Consider the following 12,480-nt stretch of genomic DNA (forward strand, 5'->3'; position numbering starts at 1 on the left):
ATAAGGACACATCTGTAAGCAAAATATTTTTCATCGAGAAAGAACTGCAGAAACGAGTTTAAAATAAATTATATTCCAAATACCAAATCAAATCTGGATGTAAAATCGAATCAAGGTCATCGAGAATGTGTCCCTTACCTCTAGGGACTCGATGACATGTTCTCCATTCATATTCGATCCTAAGCGGCGATTCAATGTTCACCTTTTTATTTGGGAATAGAAACCAAGGAAAAATTCACATCTAATATGGTAGGTGTGCAATGAAGAGCACTAGTAAAGAGATTAATTAGGAATTCGCAACTCCAGAGCTCGAATACGCTACCTTGAGGTGATTACCAATACTACAGAAAAAGGTAAAACATTCCATTCAACAGTGTTTTTTTTTGGGGGGGGGGTAAATTACAGGCTTCAGACAGTTTGTTGTGTAATGTAACTTCAGAAGAATAGAAAAGAAAGCTTCCCACAAACACGATGAAAAATTACTGTCATTCACTTCGCGTCAAACCAAGTAATAAGTTACGGCATTTGCTTGTTTTACCTTTTTCATACGCCATTAAACAGTGGTTGCAGTGCACCCTACAGTTTATTGGAGTTGCGAATAGCTCAAAGAATGTATCTGAAAGAGAAAAAAAATGAATCACCAGGAATAGCATTAGTCTCTGGGTAAGATTTCACGCGATATAATATAAGATGATTTGTGAATTTAGTAAATAATACACGAAACTACGTATTAAAAAAAAAACTGGAGCAAGTTAAGTGTTTTTAGAATGTGTTATCTAAATATTTCGTTTGAATGCGGTAAAAAAAATCCACCCTATTGCAAATAATATTTCACATTTGTACCTAAAATAAATTGTTTTCTGTTTCAATATTAATGCTGAAAAGTTTTTTTTTTTTTTTTTCCGTATGTCATTTCCGTAAACTTTTTGTTTTGAATTGTACCTAAAATAAACAAAGAACTGCTAAGAACGGGGCAATATGCGTCTCCTGTAATAATCCATCAATCGCGGCAGTAAATCATTTCTCCCGTCGGAAACGTAATTTTCAACAACAGATGTTTTCTCTAAACTAGATTTTCGAGCACATAATGTTCGTCTTGAATACATTTAAAAGGAATATCTGCTGTTCAAGAGCATTTTGGTTTATGGCCTTTAATCTCGTCCAAACTTCTATTTGCCGATTCTTTCAATGCAATAATTTATTTTACGGGCACATTTGTATCGGATATTATTTACAACTTAAATGTACTTAAACTTCTACTTTTCTTGCGTAGTGCTTGGACGCTGTGATTTGCATTTCACTGAATCTCGACCAAGGTTCATATGAAAAGATCAAGAGTGAAAAATTCTTACAAACAGCATCACAGATTAAACATTGTTTTCGTTGACTTGCAACGAAAGTCGGAAGAGGCATGATTAATACAGGAAACTCCCGATTACTCACGAGCGGATTATTCGCGGGTGGGATTATCCACGAGTCATTCAACAATCAGGAACATGTATTTTCGTAATAAATAAAGAAGCCCCAATGGTTGTTTTTTTTCTTTTTTTACTTCCTTTTATAAAAAAAGAAGTACTGTATTCGCAAAAAAAATTTCACTCAAAAATCGACCTTAATTTCCATTTTACTCATCCTCGAATGAATGTGGAGTTTTTTTTCGACTCGACCACACGTGGATAAGTGCCTAAGAACGTATAGACACGCGAAATATCCATTTTGACGATTCCCGAGTTAATGACAACGAGTTTCCTCGTGACGTCTGTATGTACGTATGTATGTATGTGCGTATGTTCGGTTGTGCATATGTGCGTATGTATGTCGCATAACTCAAGAACGGTATGTCCTAGAAAGTTGAAATTTGACATCTTGTGGGGTCTAGTTGCGCACCTCCCCTTTTGGTTGCATTCGGGTTTTCTAAAGGGATCTTCTGCTCCTTTTTAGGGGAAAATAATTGTTAATTTCGATGCAAACTTAAGTTGTGTTGCAATTTGGCGGACATTTGGCGATACATCGACAGTTTTTTGGTCGCCAACTTGGCGACAAATTTGGCGGGGTTTTTTTGAGCAATCACGATTGCTTATTGCTTTCACTTGACTGTTTTTGGCGTGCAATTATTTTATTTTCCCACCGCCACTCTCCGCACCACCGTCGCGTCGACCGGCTCCTCACGATGCTGCTCTCCTATGCCGAAAGTCGTGTCCAGGTTGCATCCATGTCCTATATACACGCGCATACATACATAACTACACACACACACGCACACATACACAACTACACACACACACGCACACATACACAACTACACACACACACGCACACATACACAACTACACACACAAACGCACACATGCACACACACACACAAACACATACACCTACACACAGATACACATACACACGCATACATACAGACACCTACACATACACACACACACATACACACAGCTACCCACACATTCATGCCTGCACACAGACACAAACACATATGCCTACACACACATACACATACCCCCCCCCCCCAACACAGATTCATACACACAATTACCCACACACTTATGCCAGCACACAGGCACAAACACACATGCCTACACACATACACATACCCCCTACACACAAACACACAAACACACACGTCTACATACACACACTCGTGATCGCGAAAAACATAATTTGAATTCAAGATGTCAAAATTCAAATTATTATTATTATTTTTTTAAATCTGGTTTCAATTTGGCCACTGTTGGTGATATTTAGAGAGTAAACGATTGAATCACATTAAAATTGCCAATAATGGGAAAATGACATTAGATTGGAGTAAAACGAAGTCATGTTATGCACACATCAGCTCGTTTTATTGTCGAAAAATTGTAAATTTAAACTCAGCTGTTTTTGTTCTAAAGATTTATTTACTCGTATTTATTGCGCTTCTTCATCGTACAGATGACTGTTTTTTATTGATGTAAAGTTCTCTTGGACAAAAATACAAAGCATTTTTACTGTACTTTGTATATATTTCACTGTTTATAAAAAGTATTAGGTATCAATACTGTCAAGTGTTTGAGGAAAATTTTCCCCTTATTATTCCCTATTTTAGCCTTTTTGCGGTTTATATGCGATTTTTTGTATCCGCTGCAATTGTGCCACTCAATCCCGCAGATAATCGAGATTTTACTGTACATAAGTGTATACTGTACGTATTTCAAAAGAAATTGGTTAATTATCCAATAAAACCTAAGAGCGGATTACCTTGGCAGATATAAAAAAAAATAATAATAAGTCGTTGCTTTGATTACCTTGTTTGAAATTTGAATTAGAATAATAAAAAAGAATATTGCGCAATAAAATATTGTGTTTCTTTGCTTTTCTGTTAGTTTTGAATTTGAAATCATCTTCGAAGATTCATAGAAATCAAACTACATTTCTAAAAAGGTAATAAATGAAAAGTGCACAAAAGAAAAAGAAACGCTGGCACAAAATGAGTATAAATATAATGCGTACAAACTAATTTTTTCCTCATGTAAAAACTAATACCCAATTCGTCAGTTCTTAGATAGATTTAAACGGCACGAGAGCCTTATTAGGCGCTACTCAGCCAAAATTACTTGGGACACTTTATATGGATAACCATATAAAATTTTAAAAAGTCACATATTGCAACAGTTACATAAATGTCTATTTACATCAGAACATCATTTAATCGAAGTGCTGAATCTACTTCTGAAGATTAAAAATTCCGGGGAAAAAAGAGAACACTTAGAATGCCAATCATGAAACCATATAATCTTGAATTTGAGATTTAAGCATGAACACGATGACAAAATGATTACTACGTATGATGCTTTAACCAATATAACTGTAATAAACAGTAATTTTGTTCTCTAAGTGGTTTACGAGTTAGAAAATGCAGTTTAAATAAAATGATACATAACATAGTGAACGGTATTTTGTTGACTACAGTTGATTGCATTCTTTCATTCTTCAGTTTAAAATACAAATTTAAAAAAAAATATTTCGGAAAAAAAAATCACTTAAAAAATATTTTAATGATTGATCGGTTTTGAATTTAGTGGCATGTTAAAAACTGATTTTTTTGTTTAGCATTCAACCTTTACCAGTGAGTTTAAAAATAAGAAAGAGCAACAAAAAAGAGGGAGGTGGGGGGGGGGAAAACAGAGAGAAACAAACGATAGAAGTGAGCGAATATTTCAGTGCACGCAATGGGGATGGTTGACGCTTACGGGAAAAATTCCCACACCTTTTTTCTCTGAAAAATCAAAATTACTAATCTTAATACAGAAAAGTTGAGAAATGAGTGCATATTATGAATATGATCGTAATTTTTGGTTTCAAGGAAAAAAAAATCCAATTAAATGCTATTTCTTGTAGGCTTATTGACAAAGTTTGAAATTGGTTCACTAAATTATAATATAAGAAATTCAAAGTGCAAGAATTCTGCAAGCGGTTTTATTTTTTAAGCTGAAGAAGTACCTACTTCAGCGTTTTTTTTTTCTTTTTACAAAAAATATTGTAGAATTTCAATTTTTCATTTTTGTTTTCGGTAATATTAAAAATGAAATACAAATTTCTAGGAACAGCATTTTCAAATATTTTTTAATTCTATTTTAATTTTTTTTTGCTTTATGTATTCGTTTTTTTCTGACACCAACTAGGAAGCTAAACGAGTCTTCGGGAAGAAAAAATATTTCTACTATTTTCTGATCAAAGTTAGATCAAAGTAATTTGTAAAGCAGTGCTTTAAAAATTGTCTCATTTATTCATATAGTTCACTTGTTCTTAGACTGCTCACATACTGAAAAATGTGCTGATATTGGAAAATATCGATAAAAAAAAATAAAAAGAATAACATTAATATTTGTAGTTTACTGAAAGGATGGCTATTTCGAAAGCATTTTGTTTTAGCTTAGTCGGTTTAGTTTCTGTTAGTTCACATATACATTTAATTGTTTTATTTTATAAAAATTCAAATTATTTTTAAATAATGATAGAGCCTAAGCTTAATCCAGAGACAAATAAATAACTGTTTTTAAAAAATGAATTTGGACATATGGGAAAACAGGCTATGTGAGTTCTGGGCGAACTTCTTGTTTACTTACTATAAATTGTTTTTTCTTTGTTTAACATCAAAGCTTTTCAGACTCGTATGGAATAAAAATACCATTGATGAAATAATTAGACTCTTTGTGGGAAATTCAATGTTTGATGGATAACCGATACTTTAACGTGCCATGCGCTATAGCAAATCGCTCAAAACATAATTTCTTCTCAAACAAAGCCTATTCTCCGCGATACCACAATCTATTTGCGGAAAAATGACTTACACGATGTATCCAATTTGTTTCAGCCGGAAGGCAAAATCCAAAAGGCAAGCCAGTCAAATAATTTATCTTGAACCTAATTAAATTTTCCAATACGCCGATTTCTGCCTCTCATCATCGAAATTGTACGCGTTTGTCTTGAATTTAGCAATCAATATGAGCAAGATCGTTCATCATATCTGACGTTTAATTCCCTTCCGATAGCAAAATAAGCCATCGAATGGTCAAAAACACGAGGCAAGAAGAATTTTGACGCCCTGCGGTATTAATGATGGCATTTTTTCCTCTTTAAATACTCATCTTCATTCAAATGCTTGATTTATTTTTTGAACTTTTTCTTATATTTTTTTGTTTAAAATCGATAAGTAGAATTCTTGTTTTTTATAAAATTTCAATATTACTTTTTTGAATAGAAAAACTTTACCTGAAAGGAACATGGTGATCGCTATTGGCAGCCAATCGAAATTTGCGCAGATGTCGTTTCTTTTCTTTAATACCATCTTAGATATAAAATGTTTGTAGTCTCAATATTTTTTGGCTGTCTTCTTCGAACAATAATCGATCTTCAAGAATTCAAATTGTAGTGAAAATAGTTCAAAGTTTAGACATGACTTTCATTAAAGACTTATATATGTATTTACTGCAAACATTTAGTTTCCTATCAAAGCAACGCTATGAGGATAGTAGAGTGCGCTTCGGACAGTTTAAAATTAATTGTTTTACGTATTTTAAAAATGAAATGCTTAGGATAGAACGGGGCACGTTTACGCTGATTTTTTTCAATGAATATTCTAATTTTTATGTTTTAGTTCAGGAAAATTTAGACATTGTGGTTTGATAAAGCAGTTAGTGAAAGGAATATTTAAATACAGTAAACTCTCGATTATCCGCGGAATTGGGTTTGCATGAGTACCGCGGATAATAAAAATCGCGGATAAACCGTAAAAAACTATAATAAGGGGCATGCGAGGTAAAATAATCCTTCCTCAAAAACTTAGCTGCATTGATGCACAACACCTTCTACAAACTGAAAGTATATAAAGTGCAAATGTTTTGCATTTTTGCACCAGAACTTAATATCAATACATAGAAAAAGTGTATTTAACAAAAAAAAGGCACAAAGAAATAAACAAATGAAACAAAAACATCTGAAATTAACTTCGCAACAAAAAACAGCCATCGGTATTTGCTTGTTGCTACAAAAATTCATGTTCCTAAAATATTGATTAACTGGCGGATAATCGAGACACTGCATTCAGTTTTTCCTCAGTTTGAGTTTTTAACCAAATTTTGGGTCCAAGTTTACGCATCGTGTGGGGCACTTTTTTGCATATTAAAAGTGATAAAAAGGAGTAAGTGGAATAGATATTTAATCAAATATAAATCTTTAAAAACTAAGAAAATTACAAATAATTAATTAAGGAACATTTTATAGGAAACTAAAATCATAGGGCTTATTTAAAAAACAATATGTTAAACGGTGTAAAAAAGTTACTTTAATATTTGAAATTTTTGTCTTTAAGGGATCCAGATAGCGTGGACAAATTATATAATCGTCTCTATGTCAGGTTCCTAATAACTTCATCATGGATATGTCTTGGTTTTTATGGTGTTTTTTTTCTGGGAAGATAGTATTTTCGATTTTTTTTTCACTTAGCAGACAATGTTTTACTGACTTAGTTCAAATGAATTTTTTGAAAAATCAAAAATATTTAAATTTGTTTAAGAGCAAAATGATGACAAAAAATCATTTTTTAATTTTTTTTTCGTATTGTTCCACCACTTCAAAAAATTCAAAAAAAAGAAAAGAAATCCTGAGTGTAGAGGAGTATAAAATACATTTTCTCTGACAAAATTTGCTGAGTGACTTTCCAGAAAGACATTAAAAAAAATAAGTTATTTCCATCGCCAAAAATCGGCTTTTTGTTTAAAAATTATGACTATAATAACGTTTTATATATGTTATTCCTAAGAATAAGGGAAAAAATTATCATTCATTAATTTTGAGTTTTACAATGAAAAATAAATAATAAAATGGAAAAAAAAGTTTTTTTTGAAAAACTCGAAGGTCGGTTGAGATAAAGAGCTGAAACTTTCTTATAAATTATTTTAATCGACAACAAAATGATCCCCCAAGTGCGAACCGAAAAAGCCGCGAGGGCAGATTTAGCATAGATACTCGGCTGCGCCCTTTATTTAAAATGTAGTAAAATTAAAACAGCCAGACTTTTTTCTCTAATCTGTTTTATTTATCACTATTCATTTCGTCGTACCTCAGTAAAATCTCATTTCAGCGAATGCACTACGGCAAAATATCCGCTAAAACGAAAAAAATGATCTGACGCATTTTAACTAAGATTTACATGGCTCAAAATTGCAACGAACTTTCAATTTCAACAAAAAAAACATGTGTCCCTTGAAGTTTGTTGTAGCAGAGTACTACTAACTTTTACTAAATTTTAACGTATTTGGTGCAGTATGTTCTTTCTCTTTTTTAAGTATTAAAGTACTAATATTATGAATATCTGTTCAAAGAGGAATGTTATTTGTCTACTCAAAAGTATAGGATACAAGTACTTTGCCAAATATTAATCAAAAGTGCCAGTCTTCTACTAAACTTCATATTATTTTTTAGAATAGTAGTTAGATTAAATAACGCTAAAGTGCATGACACTTTATTGCTATGAAAACACTTTAGAGTCTTCTGCTTTTATCAAAAGTTTTGAAAGCGAACGGACCCAGAAAAAACAAGAAATGAAAAGCAATTCTTCTGAGAATAAAAGAGATGCATTTATTGCTATCGTAAATCTTGTGAAGGACTGAGAAAATAAACGAACGATAAAGTAGAAAAAATATATGAACTTGAAATGGAAAACAAAATGTAGTATTGTAAAATTAAGCACTTCAATGAAAAAAGTACAAATAAATATGTTCTTTGTTGTATAATTTCTCATAAGAAATTTTCAGTTTTACGATTATATTTGAAAAAGTCTGGAAATACTAATAAATATGTTCTCGTAAAAAAGAGTTCTAGTAACCCAATCTTAGTTTTATAAATCAGGTTTTTAACTCGTTTTTGAATGGATTTTTCAAAATTTTATACGAGAGTGAAAATTAAACCAATCACATAAGAATATACACCAATATATGGCAGATCACTGGAGAATTTAAAAGTGTATTTGAAGCTCCACAAAGGTTTAGAGTAATTTCTAATCCATGTACAGCACACCTATTTTTATCAACGTAGTAAATTGATTGCTAAAGTGGTGACAACCATTTTAAAACATCTGTAAAACGTTTAAACGTTAAGTTTGCTACTTGGAAAACCATCTGCAACACCCTGATATTTAAGCACTTCAAAACTGCAATCGTTAGCTTCTGGTAGGGTATTCGACTTCAATAAAGGTAAAATTTTGGGACCCATAGTCATGGAGGAAATGTGGGGGGGGGGATTCGATTCCCCAAAAATTATTAAGCACCACCTTAACTTCTATGAAGCCCCCCCCTCCCGATAGCTTGAGATCCCCTTCCTTTACTCCAAATTAAAAAAAAAGTGAGGTAAAAAACACTTGAATTACACCTCTAAAAATTGCAATGGCATGGCCTGCATCATTGCCCCTATTTTAACGGACAACATGGACAGGGACAAAGTACACTGCACCTGGAACGCTCCAAGATTGAATCTGCCTTTTGACCTCATTGGCCGCTTTGTCAAATCTTCTCCACGACGGCAATTAACGACGTTCTACCAAAAGTCACATTTTGAATAAGAGTTGGTCACAAGATATCACCAGGAATCGTAGTTATTCATGTTTAGAGGGAGGGATTCATGGCAAAAATAAGCTGTAGAAAAGGATGTCGTATCATTTTTTGTGATTCAGAAGAGACAAATGATGTAATAAACGTTTTAAAGAATTCTTTGGAAAAAAAAAATATTTTAACTTGTTTTTTTTTTTTCAATGGGGATGTTTCCTTCAGTCAAAAGTTCTACTTTCAGTCACTGAAATTGATAGAATAAGCAAAAAAATATATATATACATATATATAACATGAAGCGAGAAAAAACTTTCATTTTCCCAACGCTTAATTTTTAATTTACTTTTTTAAGTGTCCGATTTAAAAAAAAGCGTGGTCTTTATGACGTCTACCGCGTTTCCATGTTATGATAATCAAAAAGCGAACCTATGCTTACTATCAACCATATCGTTACAAACACATATGAGTAAAGAAGCGAATTAAATATTATGCTCTGCCAATGGCATTGCATCATTTGTGATGTCATCGGCAGAAACGTAAACAATGAAAGCGCACCAATTAAAGTAATTTTTTAAAAATATTAAACTTAGTCAAATTATCTAAAAAATAGTCAGATCCTATATTTTCAAGCATGCTCTTTCAAAAAAAAAGCACTTTTAAAATTTCGAAAATGACCCCATTGTAAGTAGAACAAATCGTTTCAATAATTAATAATATTTTACACGTGGATAATGAAAGTAAATAAGTGACTAAAATAAGTAACGTTTGTGGATGTACAGGTCTACAACATTTTTCAAAAAGCAATTACTGCAGAATAAATCACAGAAAGCGCATTAAGCAAAATACTAGTGCAGACTGTCAATATACTATGAATCATCAAGACTTCTAAGGGAGATTTTAGTTTACTTGTTATTTATTATTATTTTTTAAACATTTCACGACAGATTGTAAAATATTGCATTATGCTCTTCTAAATTAACGAATTATTTTCCAGGTCGCGTGGATTCGAGTTGAAAGTCAAACGATCCTCAGCATTCACACTCACGTGATAACGAGGAATTACCGCATCACTTTAGACCACAAGAACAGACAGAATTGGAACCTCGCCATTTCGAACGTAGAAGAGGCGGACAGAGGGCAGTACATGTGTCAGATAAACACTGTTCCAATGAAGAAGAGAGTCACGTATCTGGAAGTTTTAGGTCATTATTTGATACTTTTTTTTTTGTCACCTCTTTATTTATTATAGACATTTTCCCCTAAAGATCATTAGCCCTGTTGTATCTTCTGTAAATGAATCAGGATCATGTGATAGCTGTCCTATTGGAAGAAAACCGTTATTCAAAACTATTTCTTTTTTTTTTTTTTCAGTAGAGTGTTTCGTAACTTTAAGTCATTAGTTTTTTAAAAGGTTTTTTTTTTTCAGTTATTTTTGCCCAAATGTAAAAGTATTATACTTAGCTATTACTATACAAAAGAGATGTAAAGTGAAATTTTTAAACTTTTCACACTTAACAGGGAATTCCACAAATACTGTAAAAATGAATAAAGTTTAAAAGGATAGCAATAAAAATAATATTTAGAGATATATTTTTGTCCTAAATTAGTGTGCCCTTGTTCGCCAGTTATGGAGATAAAAGTGTTTAAAGTTTGCAGAATTTTTTGAAAAAAAATGCTAAATTTAAGGATTTGGCGAGAAATTGTTCACGCGATTTCACCGTTTTCATGCATCAACAAAATGAGCGAAAGGTGTCTTCCATTTCTGGCTGAAACAAAGTAAATTTGACAACTTTTTGTAAAATTTTAGCAGATTTTACGAGTTCAGATTTCGTTAGCTGAATAATTTGAGAAGTGGCAAATAATTTAACAGTTCAAAAAAGCGTTTTAAAATGCTACTTTAAAAAAACATTATTGCAGTATCGTGTGGTTTCCTGTTTAAAAAAAATTTCTGGTAAAAAAATAAAAAATCGTCAGTTCGCGAAACTAATGCTATTTTGTTCTGCTGAAAATAAATCAGCAATGTAGACAAACTTGATAGCTTTAGACTAACTCAAGAGTATAAAAAATAAATGGAGTTATTTTACAAAAATTGTATTTTAAAATTTAACTTCAACTAAGGCATTCGAAAGTTTAGGCATATAGTTTTACGTTCTGAAGCTATAAGTAAAACGCTTTCATTATAAAATTTTTAAAAAACAGACCAGGACTATTAGTAGACTCTTGCCTCAAAACAGATGGAATTCGCTTCTACTAATTGTACTACTTTATTAGGTATCTCCAAAGTTTTGATTTTGGTACTTAGACCTCTTGCTTCAAATTTAAACTTATATAGACTTTTTAATTCATTTAAAAAAATATATAATGAAAGCATCTAGTATTATGTAGGTTCATTTATATATTTCCTTCTTGGTAATTGTTAATTTTAAGAAATAGCGTTTAAATGGACTTGACAGCAAAATAACAGAAAATGACAGTAATTAGCTCAATGATCATTAACAAATTACGTGCTTTCAACTTTCTTCGCTAAATAATGTTTTATTGAGTAATTAATGTTTTAACTGTCATTTCCACATTGCTCGTTTTTTGAAGAGAACTATGACAATTATTTAGGATTTTCGTTTTAAATCCGTGACTGGGGTTTGAAGTTAGAAAGTTCACACTTAGAAAATGGTTTTAGAAAACTAACTTGTCGTTTGTTTGGAAATAAATGCTGCATTGCTCTGTGGTAAATAAGGTAGCAATGTAGACTAAGTGGATAGTTTCAGAATAAAAAAAATGGTTTAGTTTTTTTCCCAACTTTTTTGACCGGGTGCTATTTCAACTAATTACTTTGGAGAACAACATTCATTTTGCTGAGTTTGCTGACTTGTTTTAAACTAACTTTTGGACTTTGAATCCGAAAATGATCTTAGTTTCAATCCATCGTGTTTAATTTTTAAGTTACATAGGGATAGAAACTACTAATTTGAGAATTATAGAATCCTGAAAAATCTAGTGATTAAAATTAATTAATGTTAAGGAACAATCATTAAATTCTGCATTTATAGCATAAAAATTTTCCTTCTGTGTTACTTATGAACCAGGCATTATTAAACAATGTTTTTTAATTCTCTAACTGTTTTCCGTGCCTATAAAATCATAAAGAATAACATTTCAAAAGAATCACTTTACTTAAACTTAAAAATATATTTCAGCCCATAGAAGATCACTCTCACATTCGCATAGGATACAGAGAAAAACAAACTTGACATAGTAGAAGAAAACAAACTACAGTTTTTAAATCACCATGCCTATTTTACTTTAACACGAATCAAAAATCCAACTTACCAGAAAAAAATTGAAAGCTTTTTTTTTTTTTTTTTTGTTATCAAAAAATTTTAAAAATGAT

The 12,480-nt window shown here is 31.7% G+C and overlaps 1 protein-coding gene across 1 annotated transcript in view; it reads left to right on the forward strand.

The window, feature by feature from the left end:
• LOC129216366 (neurotrimin-like) overlaps positions 1–12,480 on the forward strand; it is an 89,451-nt gene that overhangs the window by 28,010 nt on the left and 48,961 nt on the right. Inside the window, exon 3 of the mRNA XM_054850580.1 lies at positions 10,087–10,294. Coding sequence (XP_054706555.1) covers positions 10,087–10,294 — 208 coding nt within the window. The remainder of the gene's footprint in view (positions 1–10,086; positions 10,295–12,480) is intronic.

The sequence above is a fragment of the Uloborus diversus genome, chromosome 2 (genome assembly GCF_026930045.1).
Source record: "Uloborus diversus isolate 005 chromosome 2, Udiv.v.3.1, whole genome shotgun sequence".
In the NCBI taxonomy this organism is placed as follows: Eukaryota; Metazoa; Arthropoda; class Arachnida; order Araneae; family Uloboridae; genus Uloborus; species Uloborus diversus.